The sequence below is a fragment of the Oncorhynchus kisutch genome, linkage group LG18 (genome assembly GCF_002021735.2).
Source record: "Oncorhynchus kisutch isolate 150728-3 linkage group LG18, Okis_V2, whole genome shotgun sequence".
Classification (NCBI taxonomy): Eukaryota; Metazoa; Chordata; class Actinopteri; order Salmoniformes; family Salmonidae; genus Oncorhynchus; species Oncorhynchus kisutch.
Window position 1 is genome coordinate 75,986,414 of NC_034191.2, and position 26,300 is coordinate 76,012,713.

The window sequence follows — 26,300 nt, forward strand, 5'->3', positions numbered from 1 at the left end:
ATCAACCCTTAGTGTTACAAACAGCACACTGGAAATCATGTAACAGAAAGGTCAAATGTATGAATATGCTAAACATTATAGTAATCACTCTAAACTGAATCTGAACTTTATTCATCTGAAATATTACCATTACTTACGAATTTTTAATTTATATATTTTGGGGAGTTATGTCAGTTATGTTTGGTGTTGATCAACAGACACAATTGAGGCTGAATTTGAGGTTGTTTATTAATTGCACTGTAATAACAACCTTCACATTAAATCATTTTTATTGGTCCAACATGTTACATATCTCATGTGTAAACATTAGCTCATAATCATTTTTATTGGAAACAATACAAAAGTGACAAAAAATGCTGTTTAAAAATGTTTAAATGAATATGGATATTTAAGCTTGTCCTGATTAGATTAGATTATTTGGGCTAAAGCTTGTAAACATCCAATACCTTTATACTTCTTTGCAAAATGTCAGTAAGGTACTGCTAAACACCGATTCTGCTCCATCACCTAAAACCTACTGATATAGCCACTGACAGTGTGTGGTAGCATGAACTGCATTCTTCAGTGATGCAGTCACATCATCTCATTGTATTTTCTTACAATTTAGAAACTTTGGTTTACATCTACCCACATATAGGCAAAGCAGTTTCCACAAAATTGAAATGAGCTTGTTAGTCATTTTTTGTCAGTACTACCATATAGCAGCATCAGCGTAGTATAATGTCCAATAGTCAATACTTTCTCTCTTCTCTCTTTGAATCATCTGGTCCCTCCACCTCTCAATTCCTGATCCTGTCCTCCAGAGCCTTCAGCTCTCCCTCCACCTGTTGGGGGAGGTCGGCTCCCACCTGCTGGGTAAAGTACGCCCTCAGCTCCTGGGTCTCCTTCTCCCAGAAGGCCTTGGGCAGGTCGAAGAGGGCACCCATGTCCACCTTGCTGCCCAGTCCCTGCAGGTTGATGGCTCCCTCCAGTGGCACCCAGCCCACCATGCTCTTCTTGGCCGCCTCGTCCTCCCTCTCACGGCTGCAGCGCTTGAAGATCCACTCCAGAACGCGGGCGTTGTCACCAAAACCTGGCCAGAGGAAAGAGCCCGACGTGGGGTCCTTCCGGAACCAGTTGACATGGAAGATCTTGGGCAGGTGGGTGGCGCCCTTGCGGGTCTCCATGCTCAGCCAGTGGGCTAGGTAGTCACCGAAATTGTAGCCGAAGAAGGGGCGCATGGCGAAGGGGTCGTGCATGATAACCTTGCCTGGAGAAAAAAAAAATATTTTATTCAAAAGGTCATGGTTTTCTACATTATCACAGAGGAATCAGGGACAACAGTATACCATCATATCAGATGATATTTACCTTAGAGGTTTTTACTGTCTACTCTATAGACAGCTCCTATCCACTTAAATGTTAGAACTGTTCTGTGTTTAACCTTTATTTAACTGGGCAAGTCAGTTTAGAACAAATTCTTATTTAGAATGACAGCCTACACCGGCCAAAGCAGGATGACGCTGGGCCAATTGTGCACCGCCCTATGGGACTCCCAATCATGGCCGGTTATGATACGGCCTGGATTCGAACCACCAGTGAGATGCAGTGTCATTGACCGCTGCCACTCGGGAGCCAGAAACATGAATTAAATGATTTAATTAACTTTGACAAGCTCTTTAATGTGGTTAATGAGGTACTGTACCTTTGTACTCAGCAGCTGCTGTGGCCTCAGACCTCATAGAGGCTCCTACAAACACACCGTGGCGCCAGTTAAACGACTCGTACACCAGAGGGACTCCTGGGAAACAGAGGTCAGAGCAACAGTGTAACAGTGTCCCAAAGTGACACATTTAATAAGAATGTAAATTCAGTCATCATAGGGAATCATTTGTATTTGTTCTCGTTACATTAACCAAAACTGTATAATTTACAACACTAGCTACAACACTAGATGCTAGTATGAAAATATATAGTGGCAATCTTAGATGACCTACTAAACCAATGTTTTAGTCATTGGATCAGTAGAGGCCACTCACCCTCTGGCCTCCTGCCCCCGAAGATGATGGCATCGATGGGCACACCCTCGTCACTCTCCCACTGGGGGTCGATGATGGGGCACTGGGCCGCCGGGGTACAGAACCTGGAGTTGGGATGAGCACACGGGCCAGAGTCTCCTGTGAGGAAGAGAAAAAGGGTGAATATGATTAGAACACATTATTACTGTTAGAAATGAATAGTATTAGGACATGAACATTTATATTAAATTTAGATTTGATTGTATGTAAATAAATCACTTAGAAACATGATTACATTATAATTAACACTAATAGAGATTCATGGATAAATGCTTTGTGGTGATTTAGAAAGAGACAGCAGTAGAAAAGTGATGCAGTACTTTCTCAAACCAATGACAACAAAAAGATAGTATCATGCCGTGTCACCAGGTGTCACTATTAAGACTTACAGCAGAGGTTCCCAACCTTTCTGGTTCGGGGGACCACCAAATCACAGCCAAAAGCTCAAGGACCACTAAATCACAGCCAAAAGCTCAAGGACCACCCAATCACAGCCAAAAGCTCAAGGACCACCCAATCACAGCCAAAAGCTCAAGGACCACCAAATCACAGCCAAAAGCTCAAGGACCACCAAATCACAGCCAAAAGCTCAAGGACCACCAAATCACAGCCAAAAGCTCAAGGACCACCAAATCACAGCCAAAAGCTCAAGGACCACCAAACCACAGCCAAAAGCTCAAGGACCACCAAATCACAGCCAAAAGCTCAAGGACCACCATTTGCAGAGGCGCAGATATATATATATTTTTTACATCAAATTTCTCAGTAGTCCATTTTTAGCAGGGAATGTACATCTATTTTGGGACTTTTAATTTATTTATTTTTATTTTTTTAACCTTTATTTACCTAGGCAAGTCAGTTAAGAACAAATTCTTATTTTCAATGACGGCCTAGGAACAGTGGGTTAACTGCCTGTTCAGGGGCAGAACGACAGATTTGTACCTTGTCAGCTCGGGGATTTGAACTTGCAACCTTCCGGTTACTAGTCCAACGCTCTGGGGCGGCAGGGTAACCACTAGGCTACCCTGCCGCCCCAGTTGAATGAATGATATATACCCAGTAATTCTTGAAGAATATAATCCTCATGAGCTTCGTTCAACTGTCATACCCCATACTCATTCGATATTCCCGTCATAAGATGTAATTCTCCCTCGACTAAACCCACAAATTGGGGAAAACAAACATTATTTCCCATTGAACCCCATTGTAAAAGAGACAACTTCATTGTTCAATGTACATGTAAGCAGGTCAAAGATCCTGACCTACGGTTGGCAATGCTCCCACATAGGGAAATGAAGCCTGCGACAAGAGTCCTGTGGCTGCAGGTTATTCGGCGTGGGAAATGTGGGGACCCGATGTCCAAGTAGGCTACACGTATCTATGGGTGTGAGGAACATTTCATCATTTCACTTGTTTTAGTCGATTTGTAACTCCACTCACTAGCTGTATAGTCTGTTTGTTTGTGTTGTTGGTCTTGTTTAGCTTAATGTTCCAGTCACGTGGCTGCTAGCACCTTCATGAAAAGGGGCATGAAGGAATCCCTACAGTCAATATTACATTAATCTAAGTAGTGAGAATGCTCGGGAGCAAGTGATGTTGAAAAAGTCCTCTTGTACTTCTCTTAAATGTAGTTTTGTAATTGACTAAAAGAAAGCAAATAAAAAAAACTGCATTTAAAAAGGGTCAAGTATTTGCTGTGAGCCAACGGGGTAACCTAGGTAACCACAGGTTGTTTTCCCCACAGCCGGTCAGGGCCGTGACATTCAACTTTTTATTTTACCTTTATTTAACTAGGCAAGTCAGTTAAGAACAAATTCTTATTTTCAATGACGGCCTGGGAACAGTGGGTTAACTGCCTGTTCAGGGGCAGAACAACAGATTTGTACCTTGTCAGCTCGGGGATTTGAACTTGCAACATTCCGGTTACTAGTCCAACGCTCTAACCACTAGATTACCCTGCCGCACTGTGAGTATCAAAACCCAAAATACAGTAGAAACTTGTCCAATGTTTGTAAACAAAGTAAATGTAAACAAACACTGTATAGCCTCAACACAAGGTTAAAACTATTATTTTCATATATTTGATGGACAGTCCTTGCATACGTAGCTCTTCCTTTGAATTTGAGTGGTTACATTTCTCCAGGTCCTTCACTCAGCTTTTTACCAAAACATTGTTTCATTTAAAGATTCCAGCTTAAAGGGCTTATTATTATTACTATGATAATAAACTATTTGCATTGTGAAAAGTAATGTAAAATAGCTTATAATACAATTAATACTCCCAAGATATATTTAATTTGTATTAAAACTAAAATAAATAATAATTGAAAACGACCACAGTCGTTCCCACTGCACTACAGTGAGTCAACTCTACCTGCTTTCAGATTGGTTCCCACTGCACTACAGTGAGTCAACTCTACCTGCTTTCAGGTTGGTTCCCACTGCACTACAGTGAGTCAACTCTACCTGCTTTCAGGTTGGTTCCCACTGCACTACAGTGAGTCAACTCTACCTGCGTTCAGGTTGGTTCCCACTGCACTACAGTGAGTCAACTCTACCTGCTTTCAGGTTGGTTCCCACTGCACTACAGTGAGTCAACTCTACCTGCTTTCAGATTGGTTCCCACTGCACTACAGTGAGTCAACTCTACCTGCTTTCAGGTTGGTTCCCACTGCACTACAGTGAGTCAACTCTACCTGCTTTCAGGTTGGTTCCCACTGCACTACAGTGAGTCAACTCTACCTGCTTTCAGGTTGGTTCCCACTGCACTACAGTGAGTCAACTCTACCTGCTTTCAGATTGGTTCCCACTGCACTACAGTGAGTCAACTCTACCTGCTTTCAGGTTGGTTCCCACTGCACTACAGTGAGTCAACTCTACCTGCTTTCAGGTTGGTTCCCACTGCACTACAGTGAGTCAACTCTACCTGCTTTCAGGTTGGTTCCCACTGCACTACAGTGAGGCAACTCTACCTGCTTTCAGGTTGGTTCCCACTGCACTACAGTGAGTCAACTCTACCTGCTTTCAGATTGGTTCCCACTGCACTACAGTGAGTCAACTCTACCTGCTTTCAGGTTGGTTCCCACTGCACTACAGTGAGTCAACTCTACCTGCTTTCAGGTTGGTTCCCACTGCACTACAGTGAGTCAACTCTACCTGCTTTCAGATTGGTTCCCACTGCACTACAGTGAGTCAACTCTACCTGCTTTCAGATTGGTTCCCACTGCACTACAGTGAGTCAACTCTACCTGCTTTCAGGTTGGTTCCCACTGCACTACAGTGAGTCAACTCTACCTGCTTTCAGGTTGGTTCCCACTGCACTACAGTGAGTCAACTCTACCTGCTTTCAGGTTGGTTCCCACTGCACTACAGTGAGTCAACTCTACCTGCTTTCAGGTTGGTTCCCACTGCACTACAGTGAGTCAACTCTACCTGCTTTCAGGTTGGTTCCCACTGCACTACAGTGAGTCAACTCTACCTGCTTTCAGGTTGGTTCCCACTGCACTACAGTGAGTCAACTCTACCTGCTTTCAGGTTGGTTCCCACTGCACTACAGTGAGTCAACTCTACCTGCTTTCAGGTTGGTTCCCACTGCACTACAGTGAGTCAACTCTACCTGCGTTCAGGTTGGTTCCCACTGCACTACAGTGAGTCAACTCTACCTGCTTTCAGGTTGGTTCCCACTGCACTACAGTGAGTCAACTCTACCTGCTTTCAGGTTGGTTCCCACTGCACTACAGTGAGTCAACTCTACCTGCTTTCAGGTTGGTTCCCACTGCACTACAGTGAGTCAACTCTACCTGCTTTCAGATTGGTTCCCACTGCACTACAGTGAGTCAACTCTACCTGCTTTCAGGTTGGTTCCCACTGCACTACAGTGAGTCAACTCTACCTGCTTTCAGGTTGGTTCCCACTGCACTCCAAGTGAGTCAACTCTACCTGCTTTCCAGGATTTGCCGTGCCAGTCGGTCAGGGAGACCCCTGCGGCAGGGGGGTCCAGTCCCTCCCACCACACCCCTCCGTCACTGGTCTCACCCACATTGGTGAACACAGTATTTTTGGCGATGGTCGCCATGGCATGAGGGTTGGTCTTCAGGGACGTGCCGGGAGCCACACCGAAAAAGCCGTTCTCTGGGTTGATTGCCCTGAGTTTACCTGAGAACAAAGTGACTAGGACAGTGAGTGACAGAGATGCATGTAATGGATTTGTTTCCTGAAGGAAGCACAATGAACTCTAAAACAGGAGGGAGTTGATGGTTATAGTTTCAATGGGTTGTACAAAATGTCTGACCATGAAATGAATAGCCTGACAGTAAATTCAAAGCTTGAGTATGTTAGGGGTCGAGTCTGCACTAGTATGTTAGGGGTCGAGTCTGCAATAGTATGTTACGGGTCGAGTCTGTACTAGTATGTTACGGGTCGAGTCTGTACTAGTATGTTAGGGGTCGAGTCTGCACTAGTATGTTACGGGTCGAGTCTGTACTAGTATGTTACGGGTCGAGTCTGCACTAGTATGTTACGGGTCGAGTCTGCACTAGTATGTTACGGGTCGAGTCTGCACTAGTATGTTAGGGGTCGAGTCTGCACTAGTATGTTACGGGTCGAGTCTGTACTAGTATGTTACGGGTCGAGTCTGCACTAGTATGTTACGGGTCGAGTCTGCACTAGTATGTTACGGGTCGAGCCTGCACTAGTATGTTACGGGTCGAGTCTGTACTAGTATGTTACGGGTCGAGTCTGTACTAGTATGTTACGGGTCGAGCCTGCACTAGTATGTTAGGGGTCGAGCCTGCACTAGTACGTTAGGGGTCGAGCCTGTACTAGTACGTTACGGGTCGAGTCTGCACTAATACGTTACGGGTCGAGTCTGCACTAGTATGTTACGGGTCGAGTCTGCACTAGTATGTTAGGGGTCGAGTCTGTACTAGTACGTTACGGGTCGAGTCTGCACTAATACGTTACGGGTCGAGTCTGCACTAGTATGTTACGGGTCGAGTCTGCACTAGTATGTTAGGGGTCGAGTCTGTACTAGTATGTTAGGGGTCGAGTCTGCACTAGTATGTTACGGGTCGAGTCTGCACTAGTATGTTACGGGTCGAGTCTGCACTAGTATGTTACGGGTCGAGTCTGTACTAGTATGTTACGGGTCGAGTCTGTACTAGTATGTTAGGGCTCGAGTCTGCTCTAGTATGTTGCGGGTCGAGTCTGCACTAGTATGTTAGGGGTCGAGTCTGCACTAGTATGTTAGGGGTCGAGTCTGCACTAGTATGTTACGGGTCGAGTCTGCACTAGTATGTTACGGGTCGAGTCTGCACTAGTATGTTATGGGTCGAGTCTGTACTAGTATGTTACGGGTCGAGTCTGCACTAGTATGTTAGGGGTCGAGTCTGCACTAGTATGTTAGGGGTCGAGTCTGCACTAGTATGTTAGGGGTCGAGTCTGCACTAGTATGTTAGGGGTCGAGTCTGCACTAGTATGTTAGGGGTCGAGTCTGTACTAGTATGTTAGGGGTCGAGTCTGCACTAGTATGTTAGGGGTCGAGTCTACACTAGTATGTTAGGGGTCGAGTCTGTACTAGTATGTTACGGGTCGAGTCTGTAATAGTCAGTGTGTGTTGAGTGTGTATCCCTCCCCTCACCCTGACTGTCGAACTTCATCCAGGCGATGTCGTCTCCTACACACTCCACAGTCCAGCCAGGCAGCGCAGGCTTCATCATGGCCAGGTTAGTTTTCCCACAGGCACTGGGAAATGCCGCCGCCACGTAGCGCTTCACTCCCTGAGGATTGGTGATGCCCAGGATCTGGTGGGGGAGGAGTGACAGAAAAGAGAGGACAGAGAGACAGAGACAGACAGAGAGACAGACAGAGAGACAGACAGAGAGGACAGACAGAGAGACAGACAGAGAGACAGACAGAGAGACAGACAGAGACACAGAGACACAGAGAGACAGACAGACAGACAGACAGACAGACAGACAGACAGACAGACAGACAGACAGACAGACAGACAGACAGACAGAGACAGACAGACAGAGAGACAGAGACAGACAGAGAGTGTTGCACTGAGTAGTTTCTCCCATAACGTAGGAACGTCACAAGAGATTAACTAACTACTCCCTGCTACTGTATGAGGTACTGACTGTGGATCTGTATCTTGCAACCCATCTCCTGATATTGCAGGTCAGCACAGATATTCCAGTCTGCTTTTCCTGTCTAAGGTACAGTATTCCTATCGGAACCCTTCCAAAAAAGGGAATTCAGTGCACCCCTATCAGTTCCCCGTTCTCACCAGCATGTGTTCGGCCAGCCAGCCCTCGTCCTTGGCGATGCGCGAGGCAATCCTCAGGGCGAAGCACTTCTTCCCCAGCAGGGAGTTGCCTCCGTAGCCACTGCCGAACGACAGGATCTGCCTGGTGTCTGGCAGGTGGGAGATCAGCACCTTCTCTGGGTTACACGGCCACGAGTTGACCAGGGGAGCTGGGAGCGGGGAGGGGGACCATGGGAGGATAATGGTGATGGAGGGATGAATGAATATAGAAGCAGTGAATGGAATTAGAGTAAATGGAGAGACGAAATGAAGTGAGGCAACTGTATGGCATAAAGCAGGATGTGTATGGTTATGTAAGGGATGTGATGCGTGACAGCAGATCGAGAGAAGGCCTCTGTGAAATGGTACCTTTCAGTGGGAGGGGTCGACCGAGGGAGTGCTGGCAGCGTACAAACTCCGCCCCCTGTGCCAGTTTGTCCATGACGGGGGTGCCCATGCGCGTCATAATGCCCATACTGGCCACCACGTAGGGGGAGTCTGTCACCTGCACGCCAAACTTAGACAGTGGAGAGCCCACCGGGCCCATGCTGAAGGGGATCACGTACATGGTTCGACCTGAGGAAGAATGAGGATGTTCATTCAAATAAAACATAAGATAAGTAATAAGGGCTATTTTAATAAGACATTATTTTTCATTAGAGACAAGTCTCAGTTAGCTGATTAAAAGAGTTGGTGTCTCCAATTTTTTTGGGGCCCTTTTCAGATAATTATTTAACTCTACATTTTAATCCTAAATTCGACCATTTGATCTTTTAATGACTACTGGCCCTCTCACTGTCTAATTAGACTCCAGTGGTATGACACTATAACACTCGACTCAACGTTGAGGTTTAAGCCCGGTTTTCTGGTAGGCAAAAATAGGCATAAAAAAAAAGTGATGAACCCAATTTGACTGAAGAATAACACTCCATTACAGACTATTTATATAGTGTGGACAGCTGAAACTATAGACGGGATGGTGTAAACCTCCAGAGAGTCCAGAAGGAGAGGAGGGTTGTGTACAGTCCACTACCTGCCATGCAGCCTGGGAAGCGGTCCTGTCTGGCCTTCTGGAAGTCACCCTCGCTCATCCAGCTGCCCAGCTGGCTCTTAGCCCCCCCATCGGGGATAGGGATGGTGTCCCTCTGGTTCTTGGTGACGATCACAGTCTTACTCTCCACCCGAGCCACGTCCTTGGGGTCTGTACGTGCCAGCCAGCTGCAGAGATAAAGGCCATAAACAGACTATTAATTCTCTTATCATTCTTTATGGTAGAGTGAGAATAACAGGCTTTTGATGAGCTTCAGGGCCACAGTGGAAAAAGTGATTAAAAAGCCAGATTAGTTAGTTTGACAGACTTAGTACTCCCAATAATGTACATATTCAACGTAAGCATTCTTTACTAACCAGAAAAATCAGTTAATATATTATATTCTTCTCTACATTACCTTCGCTCACTATCTTACTGCTTCCTGACATAGAGAGCCAGAGTCCCACCAATCCCAGCGGTGATAGAGTAGGTAGGGGAGTAGGTAGGGGACCACGGCAACACTCACCAGTGTGAGAGCCAGAGTCCCACCAATCACAGCGGTGATAGAGTAGGTAGGGGACCACGGCAACACTCACCAGTTCTCATACTTGGGTAGCCTCTTCACCATGCCATCTTTCTCCAGGCCAGCTAGGATGTGGGCGGACTCCTCCGCGCTCCCCGTCACCACATGCACATTGGCAGGCTTGCACTCATCCACGGCCCTCTTCACAAAGTCAGCCACCGCTGGAGGCAGGGAGGGGATCGAGGCTAAGGAGCGGACCCCCACGGATGTCCCCACTCCACCCCGTCTGTACCAAGACACCGGGAGGTAAGAGTGGGTGTGTTACAGAGGCTGACAGGAAGGTGAACTGTATTCAAAAACATTCTGTACCATAATATACATGATATCAGCTGTCAGAGGAGCAATACTACCATCATTTAGCAACGTGCAGTTTAAAAATAAATAAATAAACAAATATCCAAAACGGATATCAAATTTAAATCTGGTGTCAAAATAGGCAACAATACAAGCGACATTTAAATACTGGGTAGCGAGATAAATAATGGTAGCAAGACACACAATCAACCTCTTCAGTATTGTTTCAGGGATGCAATTCTATGGAGAGCAGATTAGAGGACAATGTGTCACTACAGTCCTACTATCAGTGCTGGTCAATAATCCACACATCAATAATGCATAGCGGTAATGGACGAATGTAATGTCACTTCTCAGATCGCACTTTTTAGGGTTTCCCCCAAACAAAGGCAAGCACTGTGAATGTGTTACTTCTGAACATATTCTACAATAGCATTTCATGATCCATACATGTTCCTTCCTCATGATTTAAAAGTCTGTGAGACATATCCCATACCTTCAAAACTCAAATGACTTTCATGAGGAAAGGCCATTGAAAGAGCAGCCATCTTCCTACGCGGTTTGGTTTTGCTGCTCTTCCTCAGGCTAAGTAAGAATGTAAGTAAGTAGCAGGAAGTGGGCAATCTAATGCAAACTGTGTCCAGGGCAGTGCAACCTGAGACTTCAGCTCAGAGCTCTTTATAATGGCAGGGGCACGTAGGGGGGGGGGGGCTTTCTGTTGTTTGTTAACAGCAGTGTTCATAAACAAGGGCAGAACACAATCAGTTACAACATGCGTGAGCAATCAGACTAGCTGACTAGAAAAACCAGGCACGGTGGCTTCACACAAAAAAAAGGGGGGGGGGGAATCAATAATAAGGCTGAGAATGACGATATGGGTTCTCAGATACACTCTTCAATTGAACTTTTTAAAACAAATTTTAAGAACTATGAACTGATTAGGCCTCTCTTTGGCTCTGGGAGCTGATTTACAATTGAACTCACATTCCAACTCATGGTTATAGATCCATTGACTATTTGGCTTGAAATTCAAAAATAACACTTTTCTACTAGTTGAAAGATTTTGATTTATTTAACTAGGCAAGTCAGTTAAGAACAAATTCTTATTTACAATGACGGCCTACTGGGGAACAGTGGGTTAAACTGCCTTGTTCAGGGGCAGAACGACAGGTTTTTTAACCTTGCCAGCTCTGGGATTCAATCCAGCAACCTTTCAGTTACTGGCCCAACGCTCTAACCACTAGGCTCCCTGTTACCTGGTAAAAGTGCTAGCCCGCCGCCAGCCCCAATTGGCTGCATCGTTGGTGTCATTAAACTTGACGTGTACATAACGGCCATTTCTAAAGGAAAGGTTAAAGGCTGCCCAGTGCCCTAGGTGCAAACTGAGAAGATAACATGTTGTGGATGGAAAAATGGCATATTGCCAAGAACAATTCTTGCCCAACATCACAGGGAACAAGTGTTATTTCAAACACTGTGTAACCCTTTACGTGATGATACATCATCTTAAAAGATCCTCTCCAGTTCATGAAGTCTCTTATAAGTGACACATTTCTGCATGCAGTCGACCAGATGTGTGTTGAGAAACTTCAGACTGGGAGAGAGCAAGCAAGCAGACAAAAACAAAAAAATGAACCAGGAGAGGAGAAAGGTTACCGTGTAGAATGCCATGCTTCAGGCCACTTAAAAAAAAAAAGACTTCACTGAAAATCTATTGAGCATAATGCAGGAGCTTTTATTCTGTCATGCAAACATCTATACACGTGCTGCACAATATTACAAGAAAAGAAAAAAACATTATTTTTTTTAAAGAAAGAGAATGTGCTGAACATGTAACATGAGTTCATATGTATAAGCTCTATACATTTCCATTTAAGGGTGTGGCAGAAGTCCCAGCTCCAACTACAGGTACCATAGCAGCACAGTTCAACTTAAAGAGTACAAATCTGCCTGTGTAATTTTGCAATGTAGCTCACCAAAAACATAAGCTATATTCAATTACCAGCGCACCCTGCTTTCCCATTGTGGGGCGCCCAAAGACATTTCTGTGAAACTGAATGTAAAACCAGGAATAGGCTACAGTGTTATCCTGACTTAGGGAGAGATAAACATGTGAGCACAACGATGACCATAACAATGTATCATTTCTCAACCCCTGTGGCCTTCTCTTTGGGTCCCGGTTGAGCTTTGCATTGTCTCATTTACACCAGGACAAAAACGTAGACCAATCACCATGCACCACACACACACACACTCCCCCCCCCCCTCCCCCCATTTTGAATGTTAATAGCTTGGTCCACAAGGAATTTTCAGGAACTGAGCAGAAATGCACGTAGCACATGCACACTGGAAATACATTCATTCACCATGCATATACATGCAGAAGTCATTAAAACGCCTAACTGATTGTGTATCAACACTCATGCACCAATCACAAATGCACAGACACATGGACATAGATCCTCTCCAGACTGTCAAGACAAGATGCACTCAAGACAGCTCACATTGACTTTTTTTAGTCTCCGTGTGACATCACCAAAGCCTAGAGAAAGAGTTGTGAAGGGAGGAACGTAAGAGGTTCAAAATGAGGGACATGTCTCTTTGGGTCGTCCTGTCTCTCTCACTTGTTATAACAGGATCTTAAAAATTATTTCAGTCATTTTCTATCTCAGAGGCAAACAGCTTTTGAAATATGGATGGTCAGATTTGTGCACTTCCAAATCTGCCTAACACAAACCAAGACACAGAGTTCTCGGTGTGTGCTGTGCTATATGTCTGACACTATTGCAGAACTGATCATCAAGATGTAGATGATTAATGGCTCACTGCTTCGCATTTCAGTGCTTCCTCAAATTCTTCAATTAGGACCTTCCATTCTACAATGGGAACATTTAAATCCTTAGTTTGTGGACATTTAATCTGTTGTTTATGTATCCTTGATATTAGGTTACGATGTTTCTCTGATCTGGCAGGGTGTGTGTATTCCCTGAGTTAGTTTGCCGCCATAAACATATACTCTATCATAAGAAGGATGTTTGCCTAGGATTGCTGCCAACAGACATACAATATCTTGAGTGAGATAGCAATAACAACTGGGTAAAGTATCCTATCCACGATAGGGATATTACTAATTCATGAAAACTAATTTAATACCATCTTTAGGCTACCATTGCAGTTTCTAAAATGTTGAAAAACCATAATGTTGCTGAGAAGGCTACACTATACTCTGCCATGGTTGGTCAATAAGGAAATACACTGAACAAAAATATAATATATATGTAAAGTGTTGGTCCCATGTTTCATGAGCTGAAATAAAAGATCACAGAAATTTCCCATACACATAAAAAGCATATTTCTCTAATTCTGTGCACAAATTTCTCATTTGTCAAGATAATCCATCCATCTGACAAGTGTGGCATATCAACAGTATGATTATTATATAGGTTCCCCTTGTGTTGGGGACAATAAAAGCCACTCTAAAATGTGTAGTTTGTCAAACACCAAAATGCCACAGAATTTGAGGGAATATGCAATTGGCATGCAGACTGCACTGTTCCCACATTTGAATGCTCATTTCTCTACCATAAGCCACCTCCAAAGACATTTTAGAGAATTTGGCAGTACATCCAAACGCAGACCACAATTGAATTTTTCAATGGCTATTTGAATGCACAGAAATACCATTTAGAGATCATGAGGCCCATTGTGAGGCCCATTTTTATCTGTGACCAACATATCTGTATTCTGCATAGCTGTATTCCCAATCATTAGAAATCCATAGATTAGGCCCTAATTAATGTATTTCAATATTATGATTTTCTTATTATAAACTGTAACTCAGTAAAATATTTGAAATTGTTGCATGTTGCGTTCATATTTTTGTTCGGTATAAATTGAGTTACAAATGGCAAAATGTTAAGATACTCACCTTCTGATAAGTCCAAGCAAAAGGCACGACATCTTGTAAAATACTAAAATGGGGTAATGAAATATAAAAGTCAAAAAAAATATATATATAGAGAGAGAATAAGAGCGTCGTGTGCCCTTTAGCACCAACTACAACTCATATCTGATTGGTCTATGAAGAAGAACTGCACCGCTGAGGTTGCCCAGTACAGGCTAATGAAAGAACTTTGCACTTTGCAACACGTGTAACAATTTATCGGAGGCAAACACATTGACTGAATCTAGGTTCTGCGCATCGCAGTCGACGATGATGCTTAGGTTGATAACTTTAATGCAAACGAATAGCCTACCGATTGCATATATAAATATATTTATACACGCAAATGTATATTTATTTCGTAAAGTAATCCAGCAGTAGGCTATTGATGTAGCTAGATCTTCGTTATAACCGTTCAGAAAAAAAGTTATAAAACAGGACAATCTGAAAACAAATAAATGGACCGCGAGGTGTCTGATTGTATGTTAAAATTACACGCTTTCAATAAAGCATGAAACAACTAAGAGGCGCATTTCATACGACTATCCTATCCCTGCTCCTGCCTCCTTCACAGCCAACCAAACCGCCTCTACCGGGTGATGCAAGCTCTGAAGTTCCTGTATCCGCTAAGACACAACAGCCGCCCTGCCCTGGTGACCCTCATATATACTTCAGCAATGGTGACTGGTGGTGGATGTAAGGCACGTACAACCTATGGAGAATCAATGTTGAGGGAAATAGTTGGCCGCTTTTGGTGTGTGCTCGAAAGGGACATGCAGAGTCAGCAGAATAAATGCAAAGTCATTGAAAAAAAATAGTACAGCGGAAGGATATCTCAAAATGACAATATTGGCTCCGTAAATTCTCTTGATCCAGCTGGTGCGATGCAGGTTATCCAACAAACGTGTTATTACATAAACTAGTAGACCTACCTAAATGATTACACACTGCCATGGGCCTACCTGTAGGACAAATAGGCCTAACAATTTCCCGAAACTATGTCATCATGATTGACACCTGCGTTATGAGCAGATGCCATAACCTATCATGACTTCTGTGCATCTTTAGTTAGATTTTGATAAGGGCAACTATGAGCAGGATGAAGCATACTATGCTGAAAGTATATGGGATTAATCTAAAGATATTTGCTATCTGTGATACCGCTATGTTCTTTCTCTTTTTCATTGTACTTTCATTCAATGTGTTGGATGCCTGAGCTGTATTTGTGGATGGGACAAAAACTTCTGATCTGTTGACCAGTTCTGTCCAGAATCTACCAAGCAATGCAATGTCTGAGCCTGGTCTGAGGGTTGCAAATTGCAGATTTCCTGTTAATGTTTCCAAGTTAGAGAGGGAAAGAGAGAGGAAAAGTTAAAGGGGACGTTGTGTGGACAGTGAGAGAGAGAGATAATGACAGTAGGGTAGACAGAGTTCAAAGAAAGATGAGCCCCCAGTACCACTGGTTAAACTTCTATAATCCATCATTATGGCCAGCAGAATCAGACGCCATATTATGGAGAACCCCATGCACTATTTATGCATTCACTCCCCCGCCCACAGATGCAGTCCTCGGTTATCAAAGAGAACATTCAGAAATGCTGCTGCTGGCAAACAAAAAAGGCATTTGAAGCTCAAATCATGGTTGGAATGTGGACTTAGTCTTGTTATCTTACATTGAGAGTCCATGAGAGAGGCCTATCATAGGTTACATGTACACTGATAAGGGAACAACTGAAAAGTAAGGTCTCAACCAGACCCTTCTCACACCAAGTAATGTGGGTTGTTTGATTTGATTTGACACCAAGTAATGTGGGTTGTTTGATTTGATTTGACACCAAGTAATGTGGGTTGTTTGATTTGATTTGACACCAAGTAATGTGGGTTGTTTGATTTGATTTGACACCAAGTAATGTGGGTTGTTTGATTTGATTTGACACCAAGTAATGTGGGTTGTTTAATTTGATTTGACACCAAGTAATGTGGGTTGTTTGATTTGATTTGACACCAAGTAATGTGGGTTGTTTGATTTGATTTTTTATTTATTTTGTTGTTAATTTTTTACATTCTCAAATCAGGTCACAGAACCAGGATAGGAACTGAAATGTCATCTTTAAATGCACATTCAAGAATAGAAGGCAGACAATGCAATAATGAGTCGTAGTTCTAGGTTGGTTTAAATGTTCTAGAACCAAAAGGAAAATTATTTGACTGAGGATCAAACAAGATCTCTTGACGCTTGTTCTATTATAATCGTAACTAATACGTCAATAATGAACTCGATTCAGAATTGTATTTGTAGTTTGAACTAATACCATTTCATGGAACACTATTAATATGTCAGGCAAACTTTGCTACCATGTTTCTCTCCTAGACGCTCCCTTCCCCTTTATCGTCTGTCATCCGTAGAGAAAAGACCTTTGGTCAGTATATTTCGCAACTAGGCAGAAATGGAAAACAACTTAAGTTTAAATCACTCACTCAATTAATAACTCATGTCTACTGCTGTGACAGCTATTTTAGAGTCGTTCTTTTGGCTGTGCTGGATGTCTGCAACACTGATATAATATAATAGATATTATTAGGTGCTTAAAGTTATCCTATTTGGATATCCCACTCTCCCTGAGACACCTTTAAAGAGTGGGGTCATGGCTAGGGTTCAGCCATTATCGACAGCTACCCTGGAGCAGCTAAGGATAACTGCCTTGCTCAAGGGTACATTGGCAGATTTTTTCACCAAGTCAGGTCTAGGATTTGAACCAGCAACCTTTTGGTTACTGCCACCCAACAGCAATCATGTTTGAATATCTCCACTGACTTCATTACTGCGGTTTGCACAGGTTATTACTTGAACAAGTGGATGATTCATTGACAGCTGAATATTCAGATTACTATTGTCAATTAAATAATTTGAATAATCAGACAAAACAATTAGAATGATTTGCAGTAAGTTAATTGGATCTTATCAATTGTGGCTGATTTCAAACTGATGTTGAACCCATTTAACATGTACATTACCACATTACTTAAGTAGATAAATGAAATCAATTACATTTATCATGAAGTTGCTGAGAGCCCCATTATTAATGTGCTTGGGTGGCTCTAAACCATATTTTCATCACTTTGGATCCAATATGAGTTTTTTTGCTGAAAGTGGAACAACTGCAAGTCAAAGCACCCTTCATGATGCAAGCAATCACACCACAGTGTTGCCATGAGCAGCATAAATGACCACCATTGTTTCAATATTAGACACGTTGTCCAGCTTAGTACATCTTAGGAATTCATACAAATCTGTGCTGTTGCAAACTTACTGCTCGCTAGAAGCAAGAGGAAATAAAAGCATATGCCGTGCTTCTACATCTTTACTGCTTGCTGTTTGGGGTTTTAGGCTGGCTTTCTGTACAGCACTTTGATATCAGCTGATGTAAGAAGGGCTTTATAAATACATTTGATTTGATTTGATACGAACTTACATTAAAAAAAAGGGGGATTCTATAGAACCTTTTGGTCTATTCAAATTTGAACCGCCATTCTGAATTAAAAACCAACTGCCATTCTGATTAAAAAACCAACCACCATTCCAACATGAGGATGCAAGAGGACTGTGGTTGAATAAATGAAGTCAGTCATTTAATAAACTATAGCTAGACTAAATAGATAAAACATTTGAGCACTGTTTGTAAGCTAGCTAGCTAACAAGCTAGACAGGTCAAAGCTATGCTTCTTTAATTAGCCACTTTACAAGCTAGCTCTTACAAAGAAACATGATTTTGTATTATGGAATATGCCAAATAGAGCTACAGACCCAGCCTGACAATGGCTATTAGTTCATTGTTACTTTTATTTCAGTGTGGAGTCAGATGAGGGGACAATGTTTAATGAAGCTATTACAAGACTATTGTTGACCTCTGTTGAATGCACTTGATGGGCAGTGGGCGGACTGAGAGGAAGTATTTATCTAAATGATTTATATATATTTGTCGTGGTGATTCAATAGGCTAGTTAATCATTACATGGCTTTTGACACACTATGTTTTGCTCAGTCTGGCAGTAAGCCATCAGAGGCAGAGGATCTCTCTTTCGGCTGCTGCTGACAACAACTCTATGTAAGTTGTTCTTCTAAATCCTAATGATTATATGTCTGCTTTGCAATGTATCTTTATTTCTGTAGATGAACTCATGTTTTTGGTCCTTTTATCTTGTTCTCCAGACCCAGCAGGCACAACCCCTACTGTACTGTTCCATAAAGCCACAGAGTTGGTGCCAAGATTGGTCATCATTCAAGCAAACAGTTTCCACCCTGGCCACCAGTGCATATTTCCAAACTATGTTTGCATATAATGACAATAAAATGTCAAAACATTGCTGGTATTATTTGGTCTGTTAATGTTTATTATATTACATTCTTGGCTAAAAAAATATGACTATTTATTAGTAGTAGTCATAATTCATAAATGGCACCATACAGGGTTCTATATGGAACCAATTTTGGTTCAGTGAAGAAGAAGCCTTGGGTTTTTAATCAAATAACCATATAAAAGGGTTCTATACAGAGCTTTTAGGGGTTCCATATATGAAGCAAGTTATAGAACCCCTTTTGTTTATATAAGGACAGCATTTTATACAATATAATAAGTATATAATATGCCATTGAATTTGAATTTGTTTAGTTTGTTTGTCAAGATTCAACAGTTCATCAACGTTGGTCAAAATTACTATACTGTAACATAAAAGATCAATAATAGGATTGACTTGCCCTCAAAAAGCAATAATACCTCTCAGAGAAGCGGCGTTTCTCAACCCTTCATGGCTTTTTCAAGCTTTCTGAGCAGAGAGCAATTTGTAATCTGTAGAAAGGCTTGTAATTGTTCTGCGTAGGGCAGCAATTAGGCTACTTGAATTAGGTTGTTTCAGGTGATGGAAACTTTAAGTGGGAAAGCCCCTATGACCAAGACTGGCCCAGCTTGCACACTGTAGTCTTTGTAATCATGGTTTCTTTGCTAATTGAGTGCCAACTTCATGTCATGTGCACTTGCACACTGGGAGCTACAGTTTAGTATTCTGTCTTCTGAGTTATTAGGCTATCCATGGTTATTATGAATTCAAACAAAATTGGAAATCAGAAAGCATTCTGGATAAAAAATATATATATATCAGATTTCCATTGATGAGACCTACTTAGTCATATGACATCAGACAGACATAAACTGACCATGAGCATACCACTCAAAATGGCAGAAGCAGCATTACCATCTATAGGACACACTCAGAACTGCAGTCATACATTAATGCTTCAAAATTCACAAAAAGTGACGTTAGCTGATGAAGATTATCTCATAGAACAAAACCTGTGTTTATTCCGTACCCATCATTGGGCTACACTGTGGTACGCTACGGTCCCATAATCAAACTACAAATCCCACGATGCTCTAGCTTGCTCTTCTAAACAGGAAATTACGTCTCCGTGAGAAGGGTTCAGTTACTTTCATTTTCACTTTTTGAGCTGACTAACGGGTGACTGACTTCAGCGTTGTGCACTATCAGACATTTAGGAAAATCCGCGCATTCTGTGAACTATTTAGTTGCTTTATATTTTTGCATTGCAAAAGGTCATTTTTGCATATCAAGTAAATAAATTCCCATCACAAGATGACTTCCATAGACATTCGCCCGGAGTCGAAGAAACAGGTAAATTTGTCAATTTCTTTTCGAATTTTGTCTAACGTTATATAATCATTTGACTATAGCCTATCAATATAACCTGTGTCAGATAACTCAGCAGCCCTGTTAATCTTCAAGGCGTTTTGACATTTAGACCAACAATAGGGACATGTGAGTTCACATCACAGCCTAGTCTCATAGACTAGACGTAACATAGTACACGTAAATCTTGGGACGATGAAATGACTATTATATGTTGTGTGTGAGTGAGTGAGCGCGCGCGGGCGCGCATACGTACGTACGATGTTTGGTATGGTTAGATAAGACAGGTTACTTAAGGCAAAGGGTGGGCATATAACGCAAAAGTTTAGCAACCCAAAGGTTGCATGTTTGAATCTCATCACGGACAAATGTTTAATTTTAGCAACTTATATTTTGTTACTTCACAACTACTTAGCATGTTAGCTAAACCTTTAACCTAACCTTAACCCCTAGCCTAGCTAAAGTTAGACACCCAGTCACCTAGCTAATGTTATCCACAATAAACTGTAATTCCTAACATATCATAGGAAATGGATGATGGACATCCACAAATGAATACATACCATGCGAAGCGTAACATTTTCACGCTGATTGTAGTGTCCCGAATTTAAATTCACTGTGTTGCATCAGGTGAACCTGACCCACAGTCCAGGTGAAAGTAACTGTCCAAACATTATAGAGACATTGGGAGTTGGGTTTTCTGCTGTGAATTCTAAACCTTTTTTCTGTGTTTGGTTTCAATTTCCTAGGTTGATGATTTCTGCACTCAGCTCACTAAAGAGGTAGGCCCTTAGTGGTGCAGGTCTACTTGAATAATAACCAAATGACCACATTTGAGATGTTAAAACGATAACTGTGTCCAACATTGGTAACTGGTGTATTACAGGCAGAGACCCTGGTCACATCATTCTTCCCTCAGAAGATTGCAGAGATGGAAACGCTGTTGAAGGTGAGGCTGTGGAAAAACACAAGCGCACCTTTCAATCTCAGTCCAAATACCTTGATGCAAAGCTATTGTACATAAGAATGCAAATATAATCTATATGTTTGTTTATGTGAAATGGTCCCCAGACATCCTTAAGCACTGATGGCCTGGCAGCTCTGAAGGCCCCTCTGGACATCCCAATACCAGACCCGGCTAAAGAAGAGGCTAAGCAAAAGAAGAAAGAGGAGGTACAGACGTTTCACCCAATTCAGCGGTCTGTCATGATTAACCCCTTGGAATACACTGGAATCACTCCCAAGTAGTATCGACCATGCATACACACATGAAGGAACCATGCAAAATCCTTCGCCCGCCCCTCTTCTCACTTGTTTTGCAGAAAGAGGCAAAGGAAGGGAAGAAAGACAAGGACAGCGAGAAAGAAGATGAAGACGCAGGTAGTTAAGAAGACACTATAGCACCGATTTACAACTGCGGGTTAGCTGTCAAATTGCCCGATTGCACAGATCTAGGATCAGCTCACTCTTACCACTAATCCTAACCTTAACCATTAGAGAGGACACACAAATAGAAACTTAGACCAGTGCGTTTGTATAACTTCATCCTACTCTTTGAGTTTTCTCATGGTGTTTCTCCCGAAGGGCCTCCCTGTGGTCCGATCCCCTGCAACGAGAGAGTGGAAAGTCTTCTAAAGGAGATCAAGCCTCAGATCCAGCTACTGAAGGAGAAACTGAACACAGTCAGTCAGCCCTTTGTCCCTCTGTTAGTCTCTGTGTGGGCCAAACTGTTCTTTTACGTCTCAAATTCACTAGCACATCTTTTCCTAAATAGGTGAGAAGTGTCTAGAGAAATACATAAATACTATGATCTCTTACTCTGGCAGGTGTCAATGTGGGTGCAACTTCAGATTCCCAAAATTGAAGATGGGAACAACTTTGGGGTGGCTGTACAGGTCAGACTTTCTGATCTTAATAAAATGATTGTCATATCAGCCATACCTTGATAATACTGTTGGTAGGTCCTACGCTCAACCCTAACCCTGGTCCACAGGAAAAAGTGTTTGAATTGTTGACCAACACTCGCACAAAGATCGAAGAATTCCAGACACAGATCTCAAAGTAAGAGACCTTAACCAAAAGACCACTGTTTACTGTTTACACTCATATCTAATTCGTTATGTAGTTGTTGTGTTAATGTGACTAACAAACACCTTCATTATCTGTGATGTGTTATCAGGTACTACAGTGAGAGAGGGGATGCTGTTGCCAAGGCCTCAAAACAACCTCATGTGGTTAGTATCCGTGTGTGTGTGTGAGCACTTTCATTTGTGTGTGTGTGTGTGTGTGTGACCATATTTTGTGTAACTACTTCCAGGGAGACTACAGGCAGTTGGTGCATGAGCTGGACCAGTACCAGTACTGTGAGCTTCGCATCGTGGTTCTGGAGATCCGCAACACCTATGTAAGCTCCCTCATGTATCATACCTCTCTGTCCGTCATTAGACGTGCTCAGCACCCCCATAATTTAACCTCCAAGTCAAACTTTCCCAGTGTGAAGTATTTACCTGGACTTCAAGAGTTGTGAATGGAAACCAAACCCTGTAATCAAGCGAACAAATTGATTTGAGTTTATAATTACCTCTCCTGCTCCTCACATTGTTCTTACCTACCTGTCTTCCTCTGTTTGATGCCCTTGTTGGAAAAAAAAGAAGGGTCATTGTAGGTGGGGATGATGATGATGATGATGATGATGATGATGAATTTGTATGTTTGATGGGTCTATCGCGGTGCATTTTCTTGACGTAAAGCAAATATCTGTGTGAAACAGACAATAAATAAAAATCTATCTTATCCAATCTAATGATGATGAAAGGCTTTGAGTGATGTAATTACCCTGCTATTTCTGTCACCCATTCACCAGGCCTTGCTGTTTGACATCATCAACAAGAACTATGACAAGATCAAGAAGCCCAGAGGGGACTGCAAGGCCCTCATCTACTGATCAACTGACTCTTGTGAACATCCACTGGAGACAGCAATATAGCGACACACTCTTACTCACCCATTCACATGTTATGATACAAATCGTGTAGTGTAACATGTTAAAATGCTTGTTTCCTAACTGAATACCTTCAGACACAGTGGATTTAAAAACGTTTTCAATTTCATAACAAAAAAAACTGCTGTATTACACAATCAATTTATTAAATTTCAAAATTAAAGTAGTGATAACTGGCATAACATCAAGTGAGTATTTTTTTAATGCTTCATGGTGAGATTTGAAAGTATTTCAATATTTTGCTTATGAAATTTAGACTTTCTAAATTCTGTGGTAATGTACATAAATAATCTTCCTGTTATTATCCAATTCGATGTTCTTGATGTTAGGAGTTATCACATTGACTATAAAGCAAAGGAAAATGTTATTTTAGTTTTTATAAAGTATCAAGCAGAGAGCCCTTTTTGCTGTGGAGTCATATCCATTCTTATTTTGATCTGGGGTGCAAATAATATTTTAGCCAAAGACATCAATACTTTGGCCACACGTCATGAACACCCCTTTCACTGTACGGCTCTCTCTGAGTTGTAATGAGAAGTCCCTCTCCAGGCCACCCAGGACAGCACCAGCTGGGCTGCAGGCGATACCAACCCTGATACAGCCCCCTCCAGGCCAAACACCCTAGAGCTCCCCCCAGAAGCTGGGAGGGGAACTGCGGGAAGTAAGCCAGCAGACAGAGCAGCAGAAACAGCCACAGACCCAGTAGGGAGACACAGAGTAGGAAGAGCAGGCGCAGCGGGGGCCCCGAGGGCCCTCCCAGGGCTAGGTAGGGTCCCAACACTGCAGTCTCCTCGGTCAGGAGCAGGCAGCAGAGGCAGAGGAGAAGAGTGTCCTCTGAGACCTCCCAGCCCTGCCACAGCATGCCTGCTTTCAGGCAGGAGGCCTTGCGCTCGCCCTCATGGAGCAGGAGTAAGGACTGCCCTGGGACACTGGCTCCCTGGCCAAGGTTCAGGCCCCCAACCAGGGTAGCAGGCATGGGCTCGTAGCAGCTGCCTGCCATGTTCTCCAGCAGAGTCAGGAGACTGCGAGAGCCCCACCACAGTGCTCCCACAGTGGCTATCCGTGAGAGATGGCGAACGGAGAGAGAGAGGGATCGACGGATGGAGAAGGAGAGGACGAAGACGAAGGAGCCAGTGAAAACACAGGTCCAGGCCCAGCCCGATCGCAGGAACATCCTGAAAGAGAATCCAAAGCAGAGGTATCCAGTATAAATGTAAGATGGCTAAATAGCTCAGGACCAGGGGTGGATTGGCCATCTGGCAATTCTGGCAAATGCCAGATGGCTGGACCATTTGTTTTGGGCTGGGCTGGTCGAAATTGACACACAAAAATATTTTTATATGGAAAAAGGTTATGTGGCCCGTGGGCCATTTTTTGTTGTTGTATTTGTATATTTTTGAGCACATTTTCTCTGTTATACTAATCTATAATGAGCCTTTGGTTGCTCAGTGGGAAATGGCCGGCCCCCCTACCAAGATGGTCTGACTCGGTTTTCTCAACTCTCATTCAAAGAATCATCTAAAACCATGATTTGGTCATACAGTAAAGTGCAATATCCTGATGATTCCTCTAATGAAAGTGTCTGCTTTGTGCCGGTGTCCTCGCTGGTGCCTGTGTCCTCGCTGGTGCCTGTGTCCTCGCTGGTGCCTGTGTCCTCGCTGGTGCCTGTGTCCTCGCTGGTGCCTGCTTCTATGATGAGCAAGTCACTCCCCCCCCCCCCCCCCCCCCAATGAGCTCAACAGAAACATTTGTTATGATCATTTAACATTTCAAAATGCAATTGTGGGAAAAACACACAGCTTCATCCCTGATGAAGACGAAGAGAGGAGGGTCTCAGATTTCTGTAGTTTTTTTTCTTCTCAACTCTCATTATTGATCTCAATAGCAATTATTTTACAACCACAATATTTGATTTGGTTTTGAGATATGGAGCGTCACGCACGTGAGGGCTCATGGGTAATAGCCCACAACTGCTAGTTTCTTTTAGGACATTACAGTTACTGTTGGCTGAATACATGGCTACTAGCAGTGGGTATTATACTCAGAGTTAGCGATCTAGTTCATTTGCTTTGAGTTTCCACTTTTGTCGGGTGTTGAACCCCAAATGAATTTGCATATGATATTAGTTAGTGTACATAAAGATGTATGTAATTCAACTCTATTGAACCAAAAGAAAATGTGAATCTATAGTCTTAACGGTCAACCCAAAATTCACAATGGTCACTGGATTAGGTTAGTGACTGCACATCCAAATATCTTTAATCATGCATTCCTGCTTGGACATGCTCAATGAAATACCTTAGTACTCTATTATACTTCTTAATGAATGGCTTCAAGATGAATTGGGTCAGACCAAGTCATGGGCTGGTGCAACCAAGTGTAAAAGTTAAGTGACACCAGGGGAAAATTGTATTCTGGAGCCCTGTAATAGTAATGAACACTTAGGGTATGTATTGATTCAGGGAAACACATATGACAAGCACTAATTTGCATTATAAACTGGGTGGTTCGAGCCCTGAATGCTGATTGGCTGACAGCCGTGGTATAACAGTGTATGGCAAAACATGTATTTTTACTTGTCTAATTACGTTGGTAACCAGTTTATAACAGCAATAAGGCACCTTAGGGTTTGTGCTATATGGCCAATATACCGCGGTGCACACAGTGATGTGCCAGGGCCAAATTCTTGTACCAGTCCGCGCCTGCTTGGGACAGAGCTAGATGGTATGGCCATTGGAAGAATATTATGTGTGAAACATAAACAACACATTCATTATCACAGAACAACAATAACAGAGCTTTGAAAGAATGGAACTATAATATTAGTATTCTCTCCAATATTATAAATCATGCTAATGCCCATTTAATCCACGTGAATAGTGGCTTTCCTTAATACTGATGGGTGTTGTCAAAAACAAGAAAAAGACCTCACCTGTAGAGGTAGTGGTTCCTGTTTGCAAAGATGCTGTACTTGGACACCCACAGACTCAGGACTGGTCCAAACAGAACCACGCCTGACAACAGGAGGTGAAAATGGCGTCTGAATACGGCGCTGCCAAGCAGTCCAGCCCAAAGGTCTGTAACAACCACCAGAACAGAGTTTAGGACCATCATGGCAAGCTTCACCGGTCCGTTTTGGTCCTTAGCCATTCGTGTAGTTTCTCCCTTGTCATTTTCTATTAGTTCTGTTCGATTTGTTTTTAATCTTTGGATCCATTGCTTTTATGCCAACTTTCTAAAGAGTCACATCTTTTCGATTGTTATGTTATCGTCCTTTTCCTACGGGCAGAGAGTATGCTCTGTCGTCAAGTGTTGACTGTACTTGTATCTGTCCAGTGCTGTGCTGTACACTCCTACCCTGTGTTCGTTTATCTCTCTGGCT

General features: G+C 42.8%; 3 protein-coding genes and 1 long non-coding RNA gene across 4 annotated transcripts; 2 read left to right on the top strand and 2 right to left on the bottom strand.

Annotated features, from left to right (window-relative positions):
- Nucleotides 1-210: 210 nt before the first annotated feature.
- LOC109909780 (phosphoenolpyruvate carboxykinase, cytosolic [GTP]) lies at nucleotides 211-14,848 on the bottom strand. Its single transcript, XM_031796831.1, has 10 exons — nucleotides 14,200-14,848; nucleotides 9,991-10,203; nucleotides 9,398-9,582; nucleotides 8,734-8,940; nucleotides 8,347-8,534; nucleotides 7,696-7,858; nucleotides 5,997-6,212; nucleotides 2,019-2,156; nucleotides 1,685-1,780; nucleotides 211-1,249 (listed from the first exon to the last, which is right to left on the bottom strand). The coding sequence occupies exons 1-10, from the start codon at nucleotides 14,229-14,231 to the stop codon at nucleotides 780-782; spliced, it is 1,908 nt and encodes a 635-aa protein (XP_031652691.1). The 5' UTR covers nucleotides 14,232-14,848; the 3' UTR covers nucleotides 211-779.
- Nucleotides 14,849-16,199: 1,351 nt separating this feature from the next.
- On the top strand, nucleotides 16,200-18,578 carry LOC109909781 (uncharacterized). The gene is made up of 2 exons (XR_004204060.1): nucleotides 16,200-18,320; nucleotides 18,425-18,578. It is a non-coding gene; the product is annotated as an uncharacterized LOC109909781 (long non-coding RNA).
- A 1,097-nt stretch (nucleotides 18,579-19,675) lies between these two features.
- Nucleotides 19,676-23,315, top strand: LOC109909778 (proteasome activator complex subunit 1-like). The gene is made up of 11 exons (XM_020508794.2): nucleotides 19,676-19,902; nucleotides 20,667-20,699; nucleotides 20,804-20,866; nucleotides 20,989-21,090; nucleotides 21,240-21,297; nucleotides 21,502-21,599; nucleotides 21,744-21,812; nucleotides 21,911-21,978; nucleotides 22,097-22,151; nucleotides 22,235-22,321; nucleotides 22,781-23,315. The coding sequence occupies exons 1-11, from the start codon at nucleotides 19,864-19,866 to the stop codon at nucleotides 22,859-22,861; spliced, it is 753 nt and encodes a 250-aa protein (XP_020364383.1). The 5' UTR covers nucleotides 19,676-19,863; the 3' UTR covers nucleotides 22,862-23,315.
- On the bottom strand, nucleotides 23,046-26,300 carry LOC109909777 (fat storage-inducing transmembrane protein 1). The gene is made up of 2 exons (XM_020508793.2): nucleotides 25,851-26,300; nucleotides 23,046-24,093 (listed from the first exon to the last, which is right to left on the bottom strand). Exons 1-2 carry the CDS (start codon nucleotides 26,066-26,068, stop codon nucleotides 23,388-23,390), a joined length of 924 nt encoding a protein of 307 aa, XP_020364382.1. The 5' UTR covers nucleotides 26,069-26,300; the 3' UTR covers nucleotides 23,046-23,387.

Bases quoted from the DNA above. Each gene is read 5' to 3' on its own strand.
- LOC109909780 (XM_031796831.1), bottom strand. From the start codon at position 14,231: ATGTCGTGCCTTTTGCTTGGACTTATCAGAAG. The intron at 7,859-8,346 runs GTGAGAACGGGG...CTCCCCCACCAG, and splicing joins GGCTGGCCGAACACATGCTG to ATCCTGGGCATCACCAATCC. The intron at 2,157-5,996 runs GTAGAGTTGACT...TCTTCCTCACAG, and splicing joins CGGCAAATCCTGGAAAGCAG to GAGACTCTGGCCCGTGTGCT.
- LOC109909778 (XM_020508794.2), top strand. From the start codon at position 19,864: ATGACTTCCATAGACATTCGCCCGGAGTCGAAGAAACAG. The intron at 21,600-21,743 runs GTCAGTCAGCCC...TTACTCTGGCAG, and splicing joins TGAAGGAGAAACTGAACACA to GTGTCAATGTGGGTGCAACT. The intron at 21,813-21,910 runs GTCAGACTTTCT...CCTGGTCCACAG, and splicing joins ACTTTGGGGTGGCTGTACAG to GAAAAAGTGTTTGAATTGTT.
- LOC109909777 (XM_020508793.2), bottom strand. From the start codon at position 26,068: ATGGCTAAGGACCAAAACGGACCGGTGAAGCTTGCCATGATGGTCCTA. The intron at 24,094-25,850 runs GTGAGGTCTTTT...ATTCTCTTTCAG, and splicing joins AGGAACCACTACCTCTACAG to GATGTTCCTGCGATCGGGCT.